Source organism: Ptychodera flava, chromosome 6, assembly GCF_041260155.1.
Source record: "Ptychodera flava strain L36383 chromosome 6, AS_Pfla_20210202, whole genome shotgun sequence".
Taxonomy (NCBI): Eukaryota; Metazoa; Hemichordata; class Enteropneusta; family Ptychoderidae; genus Ptychodera; species Ptychodera flava.
In genome coordinates, this window is record NC_091933.1 from 31,157,505 (window position 1) to 31,180,447 (window position 22,943).

The 22,943-nt window shown below is 38.6% G+C and overlaps 2 protein-coding genes across 2 annotated transcripts; both read right to left on the reverse strand.

The window, feature by feature from the left end:
• Positions 1 to 749: 749 nt before the first annotated feature.
• Positions 750 to 11,176, reverse strand: LOC139135474 (NACHT, LRR and PYD domains-containing protein 3-like). The gene is made up of 4 exons (XM_070702863.1): positions 11,033 to 11,176; positions 8,760 to 8,934; positions 8,295 to 8,357; positions 750 to 6,514 (listed from the first exon to the last, which is right to left on the reverse strand). The coding sequence occupies exons 1-4, from the start codon at positions 11,033 to 11,035 to the stop codon at positions 3,801 to 3,803; spliced, it is 2,955 nt and encodes a 984-aa protein (XP_070558964.1). The 5' UTR covers positions 11,036 to 11,176; the 3' UTR covers positions 750 to 3,800.
• A 1,021-nt stretch (positions 11,177 to 12,197) lies between these two features.
• Positions 12,198 to 21,288, reverse strand: LOC139135508 (N-alpha-acetyltransferase daf-31-like). The gene is made up of 6 exons (XM_070702915.1): positions 21,153 to 21,288; positions 16,947 to 17,104; positions 15,663 to 15,708; positions 14,645 to 14,760; positions 14,172 to 14,216; positions 12,198 to 13,552 (listed from the first exon to the last, which is right to left on the reverse strand). Exons 1-6 carry the CDS (start codon positions 21,171 to 21,173, stop codon positions 13,168 to 13,170), a joined length of 771 nt encoding a protein of 256 aa, XP_070559016.1. The 5' UTR covers positions 21,174 to 21,288; the 3' UTR covers positions 12,198 to 13,167.
• Between the last annotated feature and the right edge of the window lie 1,655 nt (positions 21,289 to 22,943).

Below are 22,943 nucleotides of genomic sequence, written 5' to 3' on the forward strand. Positions count from 1 at the left end.
TTCCCATCATCCTTTCCATCAAAGATATATGAAGTACACTTGATATATACTTATTCAGACTCGGGGAGTGCCTTTCATTTTGAATTGACCCCTACGCATTGAAACTAAAGGTCAACAATCCCTTCATTAAATTATACGTTGAGACAGTGGAGCAAAGTGATGGTGTGTACATGAATTTTAGTTCGAATAAACTTAGTGAAAACCCATACTCTTAACATGAAAGGAAAATGTAAACAGACGTTTTTGTGCTTAAAGTGGGATAAATTGTAATCTGCAGAGCTCAAATCACAAGGCACTCGGGATACAGTATTTGCTTTTAGTAGTATTATGTGATGCAAATAAGAAGAGATTGTACGATAAAATCAAGTTAATAAGCCCGGTACAGCCAGATTCTACAGTAGTGTTCGATGGCAGAGATGGCGGACGGTACAATATGCAATAGTTTCCTTGTGGCTTCCATTTTGGATCTACTGTAATGGCTTATTAGTTTCGAAAAGTTAAATGCTCTTCCGTATTAAAGTTTACAGATTGTTACGGTGAGTATTTTGATGATGATGATGATCATCATCATCATGATCATGATCATGATCATGATAACGATTATGTACGACTAACCTTGGGTTCAAAGGTCAGGGACTTGATCCCCGGGATCAAGTTTGTTCTAGTCTTTAAGAGGATTATGGAGTGTCAGAGCCTTTTGTTTTCCATTGAATTCTAACCTAGTAAATAAATTTCCTTGCAAGACAATCTGACGCCAACACAGGCCTTTAATGATTTGTATATTTTACGAGAACGGAAGACAGGTTTTTAATGCAAATAACAACTTCCATAAGGAAAATATGTCTCTATTTTGTTTATATTTTGCAACAGACCAGATGATGCACAACCAAACATTCCCTTATTTTATTTTTAACAATATTCACAACGAAAGTGGCAAGATTTAATACTAAAAATGCATTTACACTGGCTCAGCTGCTTGAAAAAAATCTACATATTCAAATCAGTATATCATAAATTATTGCTTTCAATTTTCTCGTATAAAAACAAATTATTAAATTTTTGCATCCATGTATGACCTGAGATTTATGTAAAATACAACAAAGGCGATAATTGTTATGTGCTGACACACTGTTGTAAATAAAGAACATAATTCATACACCTGCAACCACGAAAATAAATGTACTATTTAATGGTTTCACATAGAGCGTATGTTTGATAAAAGCTGGAGATTAAAAGTTCACACTCAAGAAGAAAAGTTGGTGCACAACCCCACTGTTTAATTGTGGGATAGATTAACCGTGTTTAATTGATGTTTTTCCACCAGACATACGAAAATATGCACATAACCATCATCGAAATCACATGGTTTTTCGGATCAAACCACGACATTTTCTCTGAGGGGTCGACCATTAATATAATTTGGAGAGTGGCTAACAATGGAAAAAGTCTCTGGACCAAAAAATAGAAAAAGTAAGTCTTGCAACATTGCTGCTTTTGCCACAAACAGACACACACTCAGTAGACACTGAACAACTGAGCAAGTGTTTTATGCCACGCTTGGTCTTATATCTGAAACACGTGCCGTGTGAGAAAGAAAATAAAATATTTGAGCCTGGAAAACGTGCACTGTGCCGTTCTTACCCACATATCTGACAGTCCCATCCACGAAGGGAAGTCCTAACCGATGATGATTCCCACCTTAACAAACTTAGCTTATAAATCTACAGTTAAAAGAAGGTGTCTCTCACACGCGGTGTGCATAACATTTATAACGTGTTCTTAAAAAGTCAAAGGAACAAAACACCTTTATTTTGTATAAGTTTGGCAGGCAAACCTTTCAGAAGTTTGGAGTGCACTGACAGTGTCGACAAGAACAAATAGCAACACGTACAATAAAACATACAGAAGTGAAAATCATGATCAACTGAAAAGTACATCAGCAAAAATCACTGCCAATTTCGACTCACATCAGTTTTTGATGACTGGAAGTCAATATCTCATACATAGGATACAATCTTAACCGATAGGATCAAGTTCCTCTCAGAATTTTTTTCAGTCGTTACATGTAAGTCATTTTTTACAACTTATCTGCTTCGAGATCTCAACTTGAAGAAAGATGTAATTGAATATCGTAAATAATTGCCAATGCTAAAAACTACTATCATTCATTCTTATTTCTTTCCTCGTAAAGTCTTGTTTACGGTATATTGAACAAAAAAATCAAAGCATGTCGGGCAATATTTATGCAAACCTTTGGGTATACAGGAGTAAATGGGTACTCTGCTAACACAAATGTTGTTCGAAAACAGATGATCGCCCTCAATGAAAAACATGAAGATAGCCTCATAACAAAACTATGCTTTAATGAAAATATCGATGAAAACACTGCAAGCATCGATGTCGTCGATGTAGTTGCTTTGTCAGCGAACGTAAGTTATATTCTTTGATAAAAAAATTACATCTCGATTTAAAGGGAGGGGGTCGTCGGAACTCTGCTCAAAGGTTGCCACGGACCCCTACGGCCAGTGTAAACACTGTGTCTAGGGACGTTTGCGATTGATGAAAGTTAAAACATGCATGTTAACAATGAATATCGTAAAATTAAAATGTTGCAGCTATATTGACGTGATGCATCTCATGCATGAAATGCATTGTTTGTAAACAAAAGTCGCACATGCGCAGTTCCGGCGACCCCGGAGTATGTAAACATTTCATATCCAAAGCGTCTGTAACACAGGCTTCCGTGGAATAAAAAACTTTGCTCTGGATACATCTTGGCCTAAATTGTAGGCACTGGATGGAATAGTCCGTGGTATTAATAAAACAACCACACCCCGAAAAGAATGTTAAAAATTTTCACGATAGTTGGGAGATATATATTAAAATATTTGTACAACTCTGAATAAATAACCTTTAGATAAAGTCTATTATATTGAGAAGATAAAGATATTGTAGTTAGAGATGGACCATTAGATCTTGGGAGGGGGCGGTCAAATACAGAAAAAAAATCAAAGCAAAAAAAAATTAAGAAAAGAAATCTTCAGACTAGTTTGCCAAATAAAAAGAAATAAAATCAGAACGCATAAAAATGATAAATCTGACAGTTTACTTTGTAAAATATTAGCACATCATGACTCACTTGGAAAAATAAAATAAAAAAATTACGATTGTAAAAAAATATTCACAATCTGATTGTGACCACCCAACTTCCCAAGATCTAGGAGCCCGTCCCTTAAATATACAAAATAATTTGTGAAATTTAGAAATCTAAAAATGTTTTCAATTAATACTGCGGTTTTCTTGGCAAAATTCCTCGCGAACCACATCATATGTCGGGATAAACTAATGAACCGCTAATTTTACTATTTCTTTGTAAGATTGTCATTACTTTGTAACGTTTCTTTGATCTTTTGATCTTTCGATTTAATGTATTTTGAAAATCATTTGTTCAAGACAGTTTCCACAATTCGCGCATATTAAAATGAAAAATCGAAGTCTGGCAACTTTTGCTTTTCTAATAGCCGGAATTTGTCACAAAGCGACAGAAACATCATGGAAAGGGGTATTTCCTTATAATCTGACTCTTAATTAATATGAGGGCACACCCTATACAGAACCGTCGAGCATATAGGTATCAAAGAGAGTGTCGGTCTCTCCTAAAACTGTTTGTTAACTTATTTAACATGTATACAACATGTGTTAGTTGTCCATGTCGTATAACGAACGGATGAAAATTTACCCGAAGAATCCAATGAAACCACGACTTGACTGATCAATTTGAAAAATCGCTTCTCTACCCTTTACTTACTTTCCCAAACATTGACTTGCCACCCTACCACCTTAATGGGCGGCAGGATGTAGTGCAAGAGGCTTTCTTTGGCGTAGTGGTCACAAGCACTGGGTTCGTAGGGGAAATGCTGCTCTTCGAAGTCCGTTATCTCTTTGAACCACCTCTCCCACTGTTCCCAAATCGAATAGATCGATGGTTGAAGCAAAGGCGCTTCGCCTGGCTTTAACTTGGAGCTGCAATCACAGCCGCGGAACGAACGAGGAATCGGTCGACTATCCTTGTCAAAATCGACACCTTCTTTGTTCACGATGCAAAACGCGCCAAGATTCTTATTTGAGCTGACAATCCGGAGGATATCTGTTGCCATCGCGACGCTCAAGTTATCAACAACAACCACAACGATACGCAAGGAACCATTGTTCTCCTGCACGCTCTGACAAAATGACTTCAAATCGCGTTCGTCGCCCCAATGTCGGAAAACGACGTACTTTAATGATCTCGACATTCTTATGGCTTTATAAAATTTGCTGTTGGGACCCTTTCTCGCGTTGAGCTCTTCAGACGTGTCACGAATGCTTTGCCGATTGGGAATGGTGTCATCGTACATCAGACCCGACGAAACGGCATAAATGTTGTTTTCGAATATGATCAGTTTAGTAATCGACGTATTCTGCGTCAAGATTCTCGCCAAACCCTTGCGCCTCGCAACAAGACAATCGAAGGTAACAAAATTGGCGCCAATGGACGTAATCGTCCGTCGCTTCGCCAACTCGTCTGCCAAGACATGGAAAAAGATCTCTGCTCTCTGGTCTCCGTACAGCGAAAAATGCTTCAGCGACTGGCCGATGTTTATACGCTTACAATGTTCTTTGAAATCGCCAGAGTCATCGACACTGAAAATGCTGAGTTTTAGATATTTCAGGCATTTCGCTTCGGACAAAATCTCGTTCACGTATGTCAAGCTGAGAGGTTTTCGACTGACAGCTTGCGGCTGCATCAGACAAACGATAAGCCCAAGATCTCTCAGGGACGCATTGTTACTCAAGACGCTTGCAATATTTCGATCTTGGAGATGTGTCATCTGTAATGCTAATCTCTCTAAACTCTTCACCTCGCACAAGGCGTCGTAAAACTCGGATGTTATCAAGTCAGAGGCTGTCGGGAAATTTAACTCTAGACTTAGTACCTTCATTCTCACATCTACCTTTCCTAACTTGTTGCAATGTCGAATAACCGAAGTCAAGGCCGAGTAAAACCACTGTGTATTTGGTGCCTCGAAAAAATTCAAACCGTTTTTTCGAAGTGTCGCCGGGGCAATCTTGCCGACGAACGATTGCTCATTATTGGTCTCATACAGACAACGAAATGTTAAATAAACTAGGTTCATGAAAGACTCCGTATTTACTTCAACTGAAGACGAAAGTCTGTCGCAGAGAAAGTCGAACAGACATGTCGATTGATCGGTAAGAAGGCCAGCGACAAAGACGCATACAGTATGGAGATGGCTATTGAGAATAATTTCTTCAAAAAATTCTCCGCTGTCAATTTTATTTCTTTCAGTCAAATAAAAGGCGGCAAAAAACTCTTGAAATGTCTTATGCTGGAACACTATGGATTTTGAACGTTGAAGTTTAGAGCGGGAGTATACTTGATTCCCAAATGACAGAATCAAATCCTTGGAAATGCCAAACCTTGCCAACTGGTCATCAAGAAATTGTGCCCTGCCTTCTTTAAGTCCAATAAAGGCCATTTCACCGATTTTCAGAAACTCTTCTTTACTTTCCTGTGACAGAGTGGCAAGGGTCGCATTTTGGGAAGGTTTGTCGTTTTTGATGCAAAATCGTCTGTATATACTCACAACGATACCACTAAATAGCACTGTTAGTGTGCCGGGTAGTTTCATTTCACCGTCTTCCCATAAAATGCAAAACAAGACTGTATTCAACGGATTGGTAAGAAGTGACAATACTAGCATTTCATCGTCACTGTTGTCAATCTCGTGTCTGAATCGGACGATACTATTTTTGTCATCTTTGAAGTATTTATCAATGTATGAAATGATGTTGTCTCGAGAAAACCCTTTAATCGTATAATGATTATCAACATGGCCAATTAAATCATCTCGTTTTGTGCTTCGAGACGTTAAAATCACAACCGTTTTTGGTAGAATTTTCCCCTTGATTAATTTCATCACTTCGGCCCGGAGCGACTCTTTCAGCTCGTCGTATCCGTCCAAGAGAATCATTACCTCTTCTTGATTTTTCTCAATGAATTCTTTCAAGTGTGACCTATTAAACCCAGGTTGTTCAGGAAGCAATTGATCAATTATTGCATCAAAAAGATTTACGGAAGCGACCGTTTGACTCAGTTCTAAAAGTAGCAACAAAGAGTATCTTTTCAAAGTTGGTTCTGAGTCTTTGGTCCAATCTTGTGCAATTTTCTGAAAGAAAGTACTCTTACCAATACCAGGTTCCCCTTCAATCAGGATACGGTACGGATGTTGCTCGCAAGCTAGTTTCTCAAGTAGCATTCTTCTAGAGCTTGAACATTCTTCTTGACTCCTCCCCTTGTTTTCAACTAATGCCAATTCAGTGTATACGTCGTTCAGGCGAAGCTTAAATCCAGGGTCACTCCAGGTCACTGGGTATATGCAAGCCTGCCTTTGTTGTGCATAATGGAATTTTAACCAGCGTGCACAATCATCGCGAGCTTCCGTTTCATGATCTGTCGAAAAATTACATGGTTGACACCATTTGTGAGTTGCAAACAAACAGTGATCGACTTGTCATAAATTAAACCAATATGGGGAACAAATTGAAATTGTCCACAACAAATTTTGTCGTTACGTGTTGAAAGTCTATCAAAATACACCAAGTCTCGCAAATTAAAGCTGAACTTGGGCGTTTTCCAGTGCGTGTTTTCAGATTGACCAGAGTCATCAAATATTGGTTTAGATTGCTGTCTATGCCACAAAATCGTCTGGCATATCATTGTTACATCTTTCAATATAATGAAGCAGAGAAGAGTAAAGAATGTTGGGCACTTTGGGCTAAAAAGTTACTTTTTTCAGTGGGAATGGGCGAAGCATGGCTCAATCAAGGGGTAGGGTGTGTCAATAGCTTTATCCTCCTTTTTAAACAACGCTGTAAAGATATTTATATCCAAGATTGGCACGCTAGTTTACCTATATTTAGTAAGCTTGACACTTATCGTCTTATCAAAAATTCATTTTCTGTGAGTCATATTTGTCAGTTATCCAGGTACACAAGTTTCGCAGTGCTTTATGTCGTTTTAGACTTTCCGCACATTCTTTACGAATTGAATCTGACAGATATTTAAAAGTTAGTCGTTCAGATAGAGTTTGTTGTTTCTGTGATACAAACAGTATTGAAGATGAATATCACTTTTGCCTTATTTGTCCATTATATAAAGAGCTCAGAGCCAAATATTTACCACGCAACATTTACACTCATCCATCTATTGACAAGTTTACTCTGCTGTTTCAAATGCAGAATATCACTGTTATCCGTAATTTATCAAAGTTTGTATTTTTTGCAATGAAAAAAGCGAGATAGCATACAATCTGTACAATCTGTGATTTTTCCAGATTCTATGTCCAACAATGTGACTGTAAATACTTCAATCGAATAGATGTACTCATGTTATTTATATATATAACAACAGTGTCTTCCGAGATGTACCTATTTTTGATAACGTTTGTATACATTTGGGCTGGAGGCCTATTGTATAAGAATAAAGATTAATAATTAACCAATATTCCTGAGAGCGCTATTCTTCAGAAGTCACAGTGACCCCCTCCCTTATCAAGTGAAACTATTTCAGATCTAATATCACTCTTGATGAATAGGGACAACGTATGAGGTCGAACGAGGAAATATTCTAATCACGCTTTTTATGCCGTCTCGAAATCTAAGATGTCTATATTGTCAACAGCTCTTTGAATTTATTTTACACTCATGGAGATAATAACATTATTGTGAAAATAGAAATGGATTTGATTTTCAAATGTCTGCAAGTTTAAACTTTATTTACTCCTCTTATTTAAATGTCTGTACAATTGTGCCAGGTTTATTTCTAGTTCTGATTCATTGGGTGCAATGCGCGCAAAATTTCATTTGTGTTGGTTTTATCATGATTTCAGTAAATTATTGCTGGACGTCAGAAGGTTGGGCCAGTAGCAGTTTACCTGATGGGTAACTTCGGTTTACTGACAGGAAATTAGACATACGTATAAACGTGTGTAATGAACATGCCAACTTTATTAGCCAAGAATGTTTCTTCAGGCAGAGACACCAATCGAATCGAGCTGTGGGGACCGGACGATCGATGTAAATGTGCGAAATGAAAGCTTGTTATGGCTACAATCAACGTGCTCCTTCTCCCCCTCACTCCCCTCCCCGTGAAACGTGATAACATATCGAAACTTGCTTACTCTCCTCGTCATTTTACTGGGCACGGAGATTTCGGGTATTATTTAACTCACCTTTTTGGCAAGGCGGAGATTTCGTAATATCGCTTGGACGAGGACTCCATTCGTGTCTGTCTTCTAACATATTTCAAGAAAGGGAAGAAAAAGACAAGGAAAGCAACGGTTTTAACTTACTCTGAACAAATCCATGTACAATGGTCAACAACTGTGCCAAGTTCCACAATAGATGGACTGTGGTATAACGCCCTAACCAGGTACCAACCTCCATTGTTCATGCTGATCCTCCGTCACAGAGGTTCTCGAGTCGGTGAGAGAGGTTAGTTTGCCTTGGACTTATACTTGAGCAAGACCCATAGAACTCCCTCTTGCAAACCTGTTCAACCTAAACATCATGGTTGTTTTGTACATAGTATTTCAAACGGATTCGCTTCGTTTGAACGTTTCCTCAATATATTAAAAGCCCTGGCTAGTACAACAATAATATTTTTAGGGACTAGACTGCTAAACCTTTGAGCTCACCTTCACAACTATGTACATGGCCAATGGTCACGGTCGAGCCGGCTCCAGCTACAATGACAGTGTTTTTATCGCCTGGCACACTCACTTGTCTTTGACAGTTAGGATGGTCATCAAGGGTACTCCTTTCGACGTCATAGCGAACATCTTCAACACTATCGCCATCACCACAACTCGCCTGCAATGTAATCGCGTCACTGAGCGTCAGACAACGTGCAGTAAACAGCTCAGAGTCCCAATATATATATATTATATATATATATATATATATATATATATATATATATATATATATATATATATATATATATATATATATATATATATATATATATATATATTGTTTAGTATGTTTATTTGCCACAGAAATACGACGTACTATGTACAGAATGTCAAGAGTGGTGTAATATTTAAAGCATATATATATAAAAAAATATAATAGTGACATTTCTGCAGAAAAGGTAATGCTATATAATCATTGGAATGTGATCTATGGCTGGAAAACAGGAAAAGCTTAAGTGAAGCTTGCATCATCTGTTTCCCATTTAACTGTACAGAAAGTAAGCAAACGTAAAATACAGAGGGCTTTTACAATAAGTAAACAAAGTAAACTGTAAATTAACGCACGGTAAAATGCACAGTGTTGTACTGACTAAAACAGATTAATGTGGAGAACTGAGGCGAAAAATGAGCTATCAGCAAGAACAATGAACACGTAATATATATATATACATATATATATATATATATATATATATATATATATATATATATATAATATATATGTATATATGTATGTATGTATGTATGTATGTATGTATGTCGGTTAGACCATATGTGACGTCATTTGAACGACCTGTTCAGTGTACAATGTACCATACCTTTCTCGCAGTGGCACACACGATGCGATTACAGCATGCTTGCAGATAGACAGACACATGTCAAAATGATCAGTATTAACTCATGGTATTTACATGCAATTTTCTCCAAAAGCTTCGAATTTCGTGAAACGTCCAAAAATAGGTTGTCAGATGGCTGAATTATTTTCACTCGTAAAATTGATGTTCGTAGGGAACATCGGCTACATGCTCGTCAGAGTAAATCAGCAAAGCCGGAAAAATTTGTGAAAATATCGCCGTGGGGGAAACGTTACATCATAGAGACAATAAAATGCTCACTCTGCTACAAGTGATCGCTCTTAGGTCAACTCTAGGGATGAACTTTGCGTGCTCAGGCTGTGAGTAGGTGTTATAATATTAGAACAAGGAAGTTGGGTCAACGCCAGCTCTAGGGGCTGCAGCTCGGCATTGAGTGTGTCGTGGTTGGTAGACACAGCATCTAAACGTACGTATTCCGTAGAATTCGTGATCATGAACTCTTCAGACACCAGACAAAATACGGAAGAAACCTGTTCATATTATGTAGCCTACCTGGTGTGCAGTGTAATAAATATATGTAACTTGTATCCGCACATCAACGAAACTCGCTGACGGAAAATGAAAATGGTCCCAGCTAGGCGAAACCACTGGGACTTCCTTTTTAGTATACATCTGCTACGCTTCGGGGCAGTTTCAGGTAACCGAACGTCACCCTAACTTTTTACCCCCGTAAAACAAAATCCTGCGACTTTAAGAAGTGTAAGGAATCTTTGCCAAAGTGTTAACTTTGCTTTTGGTCGCGCAGACTCCGAAAAAATGTCCAAGCATGTTTCGGAACTGGGGCTACCCACCAGATTTTCAAAAACAATGCCTCAGGAAGCACACAATACTAGTATTTATTTTGTCCGACAGATCTCCGATATGGCCTAGTAGTAATTTACACGCGGTTATCAGAAATTTTGATCGGAAGGCATATAGCAGACATACAATCAGTGATATAAAGGGTCCGTCAGAATTGAAATTAATCTATATTGTTAGCATAGTCTATATATAAAACTACGTACTGTCGACCCTTTGTTAAATTCCCCGAATTACACATTTTTGACCTGCAGATATTAGTGCGCTGGCTTTGTTGAAAAATATGGGTAAATTGTACGCTGTGAACTATAGATCAACACAAGAATGCCATACAGATAAACATATGGATACAATCAACTTTGGCGCGGAGTTTCAGAAGAGTGCCGATTTCACCTGTATGGCCTGTCTAGCTTTATCAAAGTGAAAGACACTGCACACCTGGACTTTGTTCATACGCAATCCCGATACGCATTCTAGAAACACGAAGTCAACTTAAATACAGAAGAACACGCTCATTTGAACAAAAGTGAAATTATTTACCATTTACAAGTTACTGTTGTTAACTCAGGGCTTCTTTGGAAACTTCCCATGCAATATATACAACCAACATTCTGAACATTTTGGCATTGATTTGGAGACAGTACATCTTTATAGACTTTTGTTGTGACTGCGTAGTGGTCACGTGACAACTTTGATGACCTTTCATTGGCTTATAGCCAATGTGATTTGTGGAATTACGCCAACTTAAGTGCAATCATATAGAAACTAAAGGCAATTGCAACGTAAAAGAAGTCACCCTCTGTTTGTAGTTGCGGTTGATACTACTTTAGCCTGCATGATAATCTATCATAAAAGAGATAGCAGCAGCGGGTAATCTTTACGAAGTTGTGATCTGTTTTGAAAGGTTCCACACACGGTGCAGTAACAAGAACTTATTCATCATTTTCAAATTTATTGTAATCCTATTACTGTGGTCACAATATGTCGATGTATCTTATTGTCATAGTGATTGCTGTTGAGGGTTGTCTGTCAGTAATTCTCAGTGACAGTTCCCCGGGCATTGCAGTCATATAACCAGATGGCAGCACCGGTCACTTTGATTCTACAGTCACTTACCAATGTAACATTCCAAACTTAGGCAAATTAGCAGATGTGGTTGCACTTGATTTGTATAAAAACAAGCATGAACACTCCAGAGTGTTTAATGTATATGCTAATAATGTGCCTGCCACTGCAGAATTATAATATCGAGTTCATATACTCTGAGGAAATATCAGAAAAGCATTACAGTGTTCTGATCTTTTGTACAGACTTTCCTGTAAAATTACAGCAACATGCCAGAATTGGTAGGTAATGCAACAATGATGCAGTAGTTGTGATGTGATGTTTTCCACATTGGTGGATAAAATGTACTTTTACAGCATGTACCACATCGCTTGGGTCACTACAGAGTGACACATTACCATGGCGACAGCTTTGACAAAACTACATCATTATACTTGTACTGCAGCTTCCACTCAAATACCGACAAACACTTAGAGGCATCAAAATTTGGGATTTAGAGCATACATGGTTATAAAATGAAACTGGCAATGATCATATGCAACGTTTTTCTGGCAAAACTCACCAGGTAATGAAAGGTATAAAAAGTAAGGTTAGATTTAAATGTGATGGAATGCAAAATAGGACACAAATGACAAGTAGGTGTGCTTGCATTACATGAAGTTGTTTTTATTGAATAAAACAATGTGTAGTTGGCTGAAAGTTTGTTTCGTGTCTGATTTTAAAAACATGATAGCTGTATCAAAGGTGATTGATGTGAAATCCTAAATGAGACATTGCATTATCTTTGATTACTTGATCAGAGGACATCAAAATGTTAGTACATAAATGCATCGGCATAAATATGAGGGTACTAACTTTGTTGATAATGAGGCTGTGAATTATGTCATTCCTTCATCTTTCTCCTGTTTGTTCAATGTTCCCGTGGAAAAGCGAAAGAAATCTGAAATGTTTAAAAAATCTGTGCCCTAGTTAAACTTACAAAGAGTTCAGAGAGAGTTCAGAGAGAGTGAGAGGGAGAGAAATCAGCAGACAAACCACAGTGACTGGCTAACAAAAAAGCCATGACAACTCTTTCCATTGCTTAGCCCTTTCACCACAATACTTTGGCGAAAATCAACCACTACCGGATAGACTATTGTTCACCCCTATTTCCCTATGTAGAGATCAAACCTGACCAGGAAAACAATAGGATTATACCAAACTATGGTACTGAAAGGGTTGTGAGGTCTTCTAGATGACATGGACCCTGTAATGTTTACTCCATAGTTGTCCAATGACTTTGGTTAGTAAGTTTGATGAGGCAGCTTGCTGGAGGGATAATACTGGGATAAGGTGTCTTGGTGTTCATAATGCACTTGTGCTATTCAATGAAGGCTTGGCAAAACTAGATCGCAGGACAGGGGTACTGGCATTGAAAATACTGTTGTCAAGACGTAAACCAACTACTGAGTGAATTTCCTCAGCTTTGTTATATTAGAGGGCCAACAAAGTCACCATTTTGTACAACCATTTACAAAGTGAATACTTTGGCCAGTTATTTTAGTTGTTTTGAGCGATACTTGAAATAATGCTTGGAAAAGAAGATGAGTAACTAAGCGTATTGTCCTTCATCATAATACATTGTCACCATCTTTTCCATGACTACATGAGCATGTATGAACTTCTTTACTCTCTTTGCTTTCCCTGTCTCTTTTCTTTTTTCCTTTTTTCTGTGTTTTCACTTCTTCTGTACCGCACTCTGCGTGATCACAGCCTTCATGATCTCTGCCCTTTGATTTGTCGCCGTCGTCTTTTCCTTTTCTTTTTCCTTTTTCTTTCCTGCCTCCGTCTTCAGTCGAGTCGTCTTCTTCGCTCTCCTCCTTGGCTTTGTTTTTCTTGCTGTCTCTCTCCGTGTAGTACGTGGTGGTCTGTTCCTCGTGGAAGGTTGACAGCGTTCGTTTCATTGCAAACGCATCTTCGCCGTCGGCGTAGTACTTCGGTTCTACTTCACAGATGCTGCATCGGAAGAAAATTTTGTAAACAGAGATAAACGGTTTGTGACATTTCACTTCTGTAGGATGGAACAATAAAAGCAACCACAACTGAAATAAACCAGCCCATAAACATGTTTCTCCTTAGGTAGAACGGGCCTTGAAATTACTAGACCTGAACTTTTGCCAAAACATACCTGAAGGAAACTTTCACCATTCTCTTTCAAACTAGAGAACCAAAATCCACGGTTCATTGTGCAATTTTTTTACTGGGAATCAAATTACCTAATTTCAATTTGCCAATATTTGAAATTCAAGAAAGCCACCATGAAACCTAAGTTAACTCTATGGCGGAAAGTTAAATTTTTAATTTTCATAAAACAAAGGCGGTGAAAAGTTTATTTACTCCACAGGCTTCAAAGTAAGCTCACACAAGTGGTATATCAGAGAAGTATTGAGAAAATTAGAGAATCCAAATATCTGTCAAAAAAAGTGGTTGTATACCTAACTGTTTAACATCCTTGACATAGGGACTGAAAATTTACACCTGAGTAACATTTGAGGTCATTGATAGGTATAACCATAAAGTAAAAGCTAAGTATTCTGTTCACAACTAGGTAGAAAAGAGACAGATTGATACTTACTTGAACTTCAAAGTGTTTGTATAGAGATGTAAGGCAGCCCGGTTGCTATGATAGAAAAAGGATGAATATTCATTATTCAAATTATGACCACTAAACATGGCAATTTCACAGGATACAACCAATCTTTACATTTTCTTGAACTCTGCAGGTTACATGCAGATGAAATGGTCTTATTTATAAGGATATCCTGTGAGTTCCAGTACCTGCACATCAAAATCATCAGAGTCACTCTAAATTCACTGCTACTACATGGCGGTTGGTACCCACCTACATTATTGCCATCAAATTCTATGGCTAGCGCGTACCAATCTGAATTTCACATTGCTTTCGATAAAGGAGGTTTCAGTAATTTTATCTATTGTTTGGCATTGAAACACTTACCTTATTCTGACATGCAGTGACACATACTTGGCATTGAAACACTTACCTTATTCTGACATGCAGTGACACATACTTGGCATTGAAACACTTACCTTATTCTGACATGCAGTGACACATACTTGGCATTGAAGCATTCTACCATGGCCCTGGATGCTTGATCCATCAGTTTTTGAGCCAGACCAAGCCTTCTGTGTGATCTCTTCACGGCCTGTAGAGTTCATAGAATCCATGCATACGAATATTTGTGACAATTTGAATCATCAAAATCAAGTTTATCCTCTTGAGAAGAAATACACAATTGAAATGGATATATAGATGTTTATCGCAATCAGCTGATAGTCAACTGTTTTCACAACACAAGAACATCTATTGACAGTTTTTCAAAACAAGATTTTGTTTGCGAGTAGTTTTTTTAAGTCTCTAAAGATGTACATAATACTGGTAAGTAGCAAATGTTAAAGATAGATAGGAAAGTCAAATAGATTATTATCAAACTGAAATGTTTATTAGAATATTGATTTGTTAGAAAATAACTATTTGAATTTTGTTAGGTGGTACAGAATAGATGACTATGGTATGTACAGCAGACAGATGAAACAACAGAGTACATTTCAGGTACATGTATTTGGTGGAGCAAAGTAGTACAGGCTGCCATTTGGTGGGGAAAGTTCCAAATTGGATAGACAAAGCAGTATGTTGGTAAAAATTCACAAAGCTGTGTTTATTAGAGGACAGAAATCAGAAATCTTCACTACAAAGAACAAAGCTGATCTCTGCTCTCAATGCTCAACAGCCATGACTCTTACAGCCACTGTCAGAGCTAGAGATGGAGCTTACATTTCAAACTGGGAATTCACCATGGAATAGATTGGAAGTAAACTTTTTGTACTAATGTTGATGCAGAGAAAACACAGGTTATGATCTTCTCTGAAGAAGGATTAGTATGACAGTAGTGAAATTAAATTGATTTTTTAAAAAATGAAGAATTTTAAGCCTAAGAAATTGCAGCTATCTGTCATGACTTTTGGTTTTTGTGTCATTAAGTTTCACTTCACAAGGGAAAGGAAATGCATGTATACATTTGCATATACAACAGAATTGTAAACTCACAAGAGATGTAATGTGTCCATGTGGCACTTCCTCTGGATCTTCTTCCCTGTAAATTAATCATCAGAAAACACTCATTCAGTCTACAACAGTCTACAACACTGATAGTTCTATTCCCAGAGATATAACTGTCACCATCACATGCATATTTGTATGCAAGTGAAACTGTCTAGCTTAAGAATTATGAGTACCCTATCTACTGTGTGAAACATTTTGTTCATGGAACACTGTTCATTCTTTTTAATCATGATTTATTTTTTCATTCTGGTGAGCAGCATCCATGCGCTGAAACTCTGCAATGCCAGACTTCTCAACTGATTACCCACCATCGTTGGTTTAAATGCCACGACCAATCAATACAACAAAACACACATGTTCTATAATGCAGTGTCTATGCATCTACAGATAAATTTTATCTTTCAAATGTTACTTAAAAACTCAATGTTGATCAGTGTGTCCTCCAATGCCACTGACTGAATGGTCCCTTTGACTTCTGGAATTACAAGTTACATGTGGTTTCACACTCTGCCGGTTTACGTATTGGTATTGTGCAGACACGGAAATTTCGAGTAGTTGGTAGAGGGACTGTGGTTCCAGGTATTTATAAACTGTCTGATTTCAGAATTGAAATCATATAAGTCTGGGGACATAATGCTGATGATGTAGGTAGAACGAGAAGAACAGTATGCTTTATGGTGTTGTCAAAAAGAGAGGGATTTCATTTAATTTATAGTCACTTCTCTTCGCATATTTAATCATCAGGGAAGAGTGACCTATATACAGTGAAGCTGGATGAATGGGGCATGGACACACTGCATCATAGACTGTAGAAAGAAGGGTCTATGGCTGCATGTAGTGTTAGGATGATCAAGCAGAAGCTTAGTGAATTTGGTAACTTGTTTATGACTCTTTAGGAGTGTTTATACCCTGACTCAGTCCCTGGACCCTGGGGGTGGGGGATACTCATACGGGTATGTGCCACCCAAATGGGTCACTTTTTCATGAAAACATCCCTAAATATGGGTCAATTTTTCATCTGGAAAACCTCTAAGCATTTGTCTAAAGGTGAATATTTTCAAAATTTGTCAAAGAAATCCCTACCGATGGGTCGCATTTTTGGAATATTCATAGGGTAATGTTTTCAACTCTGGCGGCACACCTATGAAAATATCAAAGTACCTCCCAGGCTCAGTCCCTCCACTGTAATAGCATATCACACTGCATTTCTCTATATTTTTCTCTATCTGCCGTTGAACATGCCATTCACTGCAAGATGAGAACACTCACATTTTTGCCAGCACATATCCAACCACTTTGCCCTTTTCATCCTCTGCCACGTAGGACAGCTGTGGCCATGACAGTCCATGGTAGAAGTAGTATTTCATCTGATAGTTTTCCGGCAAACACAGCAAGTTGCAGTGCTGCATATTCATTAGATCTTCTGGCTGTTGAAATGACAGAACATGATTTATCACCACGAGTATGTTGAGTTACAAGAAGGTGCAATGAAATCCGTTGAAAATCTTACTGAATGACTGCCTGACAGCATTCTCAATACTTATCCTCCTATGGTGTTACACACCAATACTAGGATCCATTTTAGTGGCTCTTGGACTAGATTGTAAAGCCCAGTCATGTGCGGGCGCTCCGTACCTCTACCCCAGAAAACGTGTTTTCAGGGGCGGAGGTATGGAGCACCCGCACACGACTGGGCTTTACAGTCTTCTCCCGGACATGGTGTGTTCATTTCCATTATCATTTTATTATCGCACATGTTCGCAGGATAATTGATGAATAAACGTGTGAAGTTGGCATGTTTTAAAAGTTTGTCCAGTCGACATTTTTTTGCTTTTCGAAAAGCATTCACTACAGTTATGGGCTATGCCCCTTTCTTCCAGAGTGGAAAAGATGGTACAGCCACTAGCTGATGATTGGTGTACCAATCACAGCGCACGTCACACTTGTTACAAACATAGACAAGACTAAGTTGGCGCTGGCCAACTGCCGAATGTGCAACTGCGACAGTAGGTCCAAGCACAGTTACTTGCTTGCTGAAAAATTTATGCCTGATACTTCAGCTCCTTAATAAATATTCATATCGTGTGATTTTCAACTGAGTTTGAAAGACACATCTCCAAAACATAAGTGTGAGCAACATTCCAGTCACCCACATGGGTACAGTAAGCGGTGCCGACGTGGCCAACGTTCAGTATGGGGTGACTGGAATATTGTTCAACATAACAATTATAATGTTTTGGCAATGTGTATTTCAAACTCAGTTGAAAATCACACGAAATGAGCATTTTGGAGGCAGATGAAGTATCAGGTATGAATTTTGAGAATAAAAGGGAACGATCGACTGTTACGTGATAAATGTACTTGCTCATTTTCACAGTGAAATTGAACGCGGAGGATGACATGGCATCGTCCGCATAGCCATTTGGTTTCCTATTAAAGCCCGGGGCGAAATGGACCGGGATCCGGATTAATGCCAAGTTTGGGTGGGCGTTTTGGGGCACGGCTCTGCATAATGAGTCTGTTGGTAACGGTTGCTATCGTTCGCATTATCTGCGTAATCTGTTTGCTCTCAACTCACGCTCTGACTATAAGCTTAGGTACAGCCTTCGCAATACGCGAAAAAAAAAAAAGAAAAAAATATCATTTTCCTAAAAACAGGAGCGTGTTGAGTTGATGTACTGAAGTTTTTGCTGAGTTGATTCACTGAAGTTCTGGGGTCATCGTTCGAGAATGATTCGGCTACTGACCGCCATATCTACATACGGAATTGGCGCCGTACGTAGTGGAAATAATCATCAAGAAAGTAATAAACATAAACATAAACATTAAAAATAATCCGAAGCTGCCAATTTCGTATGTTGGAATCACGAATTACCGATCTAAACATTGACTGAGAAACACGGTCAGGAAAATGGTAGGAAACAGGTGAATGATGCGACGTCATGACTGATCGCTAAAATAAAAAAAATAAGTTCACTACATCACGGAAGGATGGAGATTTCCATGAATCTCGCGTACTGCGATATCTGTAAGCGATCGAGGTCGGTGCTCGGTTGCTTTGTCCCCGGACAACTCATCACGATCACGAGTTATGTTTATTTCGGAGCAATGGGATGAACCGGGGACTGGGTTCATAGATATCTTCGTTATTGAAGAAATTAAAGTCCAACCTTTGTCGAAATCATGCGATTTAGTGCCAACTCAATGAGCCGATCTCGGACACACGTATCAATAGGCCTAAGCCTTTCAAAGAAGATTGGGTGATGACGCGTCGACGCTCACTTGCTCATCTTGAACTGACATTGACAAATACTGTTTTGATGTCTTTACAAGCTTTGTTTCATTCTCATAACAGAAGTCCAAACGTTACTGGGGCAACCGGTATGTCAAAACCTTACCAACCCTCCGAACACGACATGTCTGCCATTGTGAGAACACGTGTACATGTACAAACCATACGGCCGTTTTCAGGGCTAGCATTTATATCAAAAGCGACTGTAGCGTACCGGTACTTTCGGCCGTAGATTGGGGGGGGGGAGCTGTTTAAAAAAGTGGCTCTCTTTGACTGACTGTAATCAAATTGATCATGGAGGCTACCGCCATGCTTTAATATTTAGTTGTTTTCGATGTCATTGTAAACTATGGACTCTGCCTGCAGTTCTGTAAAATACAGTGTACGCACTTTTCGCAAGGATACATCGTACCGGTACTGACTCATCTCTTGCTAAGTCACGACCGAAAATGGCTCACTTTCGCGATGTCATTGCATCATAAACGCTTGTTAGTAAAATAGTTAATGACAACCACGAAGTTTTCATCCTGTGTGCACGCCAATGGTACATGTAGCTGCAATACACCAACCAAGGGCTACAATTATTGCAGCTAATATACATGTAACTCTGAGCGTACAAATGGTTTGCTTACATCGTAATTATTCTCGTATGCACAGCAAATGTTTGACCAGTTTACACCTTTGCGCGTCACTGCATGATTGACAATTGTTTGAATCGCGGAACGACTGTTCCCTGGGGGCCATTTCCTTGTTACGAAAGCGATTTTTCCCCCAATTGTCGTTATTTTAAAAGGCTTTGTGAAACTTTGCGGATACCTGTATGGCCTATGTGTTTATGAAAAAGTCTATGTTTATGGTATGCCAATAATGTTTGTTTGAGAATCGCTTCGGCTGATTTTCACGGAGCGGTCTACCTTGCTGTTGCCAGTTGTCACTCAAGCGCCATTATGAATTTTCGATGAGTTAGGGGTCTTTTATACCCCGCACCGGGCTTTAAGCTTTGGGAGTTTTACATGCATACACACGTCTAAGGGCCATGTAGGTGCAAAGCAGTTAATAAGTAACTCCGGGTCTAAGAGATCTGTGAGCTAATCGTCTTTGAGACTCTTGTTGATGTATGTTGCTAACAAGGAAACACAACGTAATTGGGCAGCTTGTTCCTGCATAATGCTAGCGAGTAGGCACACCACAACACTATGAGACTGCATTGTTTGGAATGGTATGGTAAGGCAAAGTGATTGTTAGCAAAAAGATCTGCCACTTCCAGTCGTACTTGTTGCAAAGACGTTGTTCCCATTTGAAATTCAGCTTACTGCTTTCTTTTGAGTGTCAGTCAAACTCTAAGATGTAACAGATAAGACGCTCCTGATGTGTCCTCCAAGGTCACTCATTGTTGTGTGGCCATCGGAGCTGAAGTTCATGTACTAGTATACTAAGCAATTAGATGATGGGCTATTTACAGGTCAACCGTGTGGCGGCACTTTTCATCAAATGATTTAACAACTTCTTGTTAGGCCAAGGTTTGATTTCAGGGAGCACCCAGCTGCCCGGACAAGAAATCTTGGCAAGCGAAGATGAATCATTCAGTGACAAACTTTTCACATGAGAATAACAAATGAAACTCATCATCAATCAACTCCTCATCTTAGCCGCTTCTGTACTCCCTCCACTTGGCTATGTTGAGGAGGCCAAAACAAAGGGAGTGCTAGGCCTACAGATCACTACGATACTGTTGCCGTGATCCATAGACCTACTACTCTTTTGACAATGTTATGTTGCCTCAATATTTAACGGTGGTGGAGTTACAGGTCGCGGCAATGCCAACTGTATTGATGCGGGAGATGAATACCAGCAGACCTTTCAATGTAAGGTACGAGAGCAAATGGTGAAATGTACAACAGTCCCGGGAGTGCAGTTTATATGTACATGTTTCCTACACATTGTCAGAATTTAAGATTGCTCACTAATTTGGTAGTGACGTAGAAGTATCATTTAAGGTGCGTGCTTTTTACCATGACGCTTGCAAATTTGAGGACTGCACATGAACCGGGACATGAACACGGTCTTTCCTCGATTCCTGGCATCGTGCTGTCCAATGGTCATTTACATGTTACAAGCCTAAATCGACGTAATGTAACTCAAAATACAGACTACAAAGACTATTGCACAGGTGGGAAGCTTACCTTTGCCAATCGTATATTCATGTTGGGTGTATTAATCTTCTTCGTCCTAAATTTCAAGGAAAAGAGTTCTGTACTAACACTTCACTGTAGAAAGCCAAGCGAAGGCATGCGTACGCACTAGAAGCTGATTCGGACTGAGATTCGGAACGATTCGATGAAAATTTGCTGGCAGTGTGGGCGCCCTCATCGTTTAATAACATTAATCTGCCAGTGTCTTTCTCGCTTCTGCTGCCTATGGCATAATCAGTAATGTGTCTATGATGTACTAACATTGCTAGTGTCTGCAAGTTCTAATCTTCTCTCAGCGTTGTCTGTTCTGGGACAAATTGTGGATGTGAGTCAATGAGATTTAGAATCTGCCAGTATTTTGATTGAAAAATTTCGTTCTCCAGGTTCTTTAGTTGTTTGCAAGTGCACTGCTTGCTCAGCAGGTCTGTGTTGTTTATGTCAAATGTGGTTGGAGCACAGGCGAACCAGAAATAAATACATTCTAAAAATATGAATTTTTGATAATTATTCAAAATAATGATTGTAATTATGAAACCTTGATATCACTAAACCCGAGATAGTTCATCCGGATTGAGCTTTCTTTCTGATGCAGCAATCGATAAAATCGCTCTACGTGTATGAGTTGTGTATGACATATTTATATTGGGTGGCTGGCCAGGGTGTCCAATATACTAGGAGCCGCTTTTGTACATGTACTCCTAGTATAATATTGAACGCCGCCTATGTCATACACAATTTATACACGTACGATTTCATCGAGTGCTGCTCTGCATAAAGGAAGTTAAACCTTTAGTGATATCAATGTTTCATAATTACAATTTACTATTTTTAATAATTACAAAAATAATATAATATTTTTAGATTATTCATTTCCAGTTCGCTTGTGGTTAGAAGTATTATAAACAACCAACAGACTTGTATGCAGGGCATTGGATGTGTATGTTAAGCTGTGATTTAAGAATGCCCTGCTGACACACTGGTAGATAAAGGCTATACATTCATCACTGTGCGGAACAGCAAATGTTACCTTGAACGGGCATTAACATTCCAGAATAAATTATGTATGAAATTGCATTCAATTTCCAATTATGAATATGAATATATTTTCAAACATGGTCCACTTTGATGGACTGTGAATTGAAAACCTAATTTTGTCATCACAGGATTCCCAATTGTATAGGTTTTCACTTCATCAGATTATATTTCCAATTTGACTTCAGCTATATTGTATGACTTCAATAAGATGTACTGTACAAATAATGCATAATTAGTATAATTATTATACTAATATTGGAACTCACTTATACATCGAGGAATCCTGTGATTACATCTTTCACACAGGGGACTGAAAACTCACAAATTTGCCTTCTATTGAATTGGACAAGTACGAATTACTGTATTCATGATTTTCAAGTAATAAAATCAGTGACAAAAATTCAGAATTTCTTCTGACGGTGAGGGGTTGGCACTCACTTGAAGTATACAGATAAAGTGTGATATAAGAAAGATTGTTGGGTATAATTCTTCATTAGCATGTAAACAACTGGAGTATATACAAATGTGAAGAACATTAGGGATATTAATGGCAAAATCCTGTTCAAAGGTGTTGTCCTGGGGTGCCTTTTGCATTAAAAACAAGTCATCGTTGATGACACAGTCCCCACTTGTTAATGGGTGCTTTGATTACAGGTCCTCAGAGAGGATAGAGTCCTCTTCATTAGGTCTGTGATAAAAATACTTTTGAATAAATTCGCTTGATACATGTCTGAGTTGTAGTTCAGG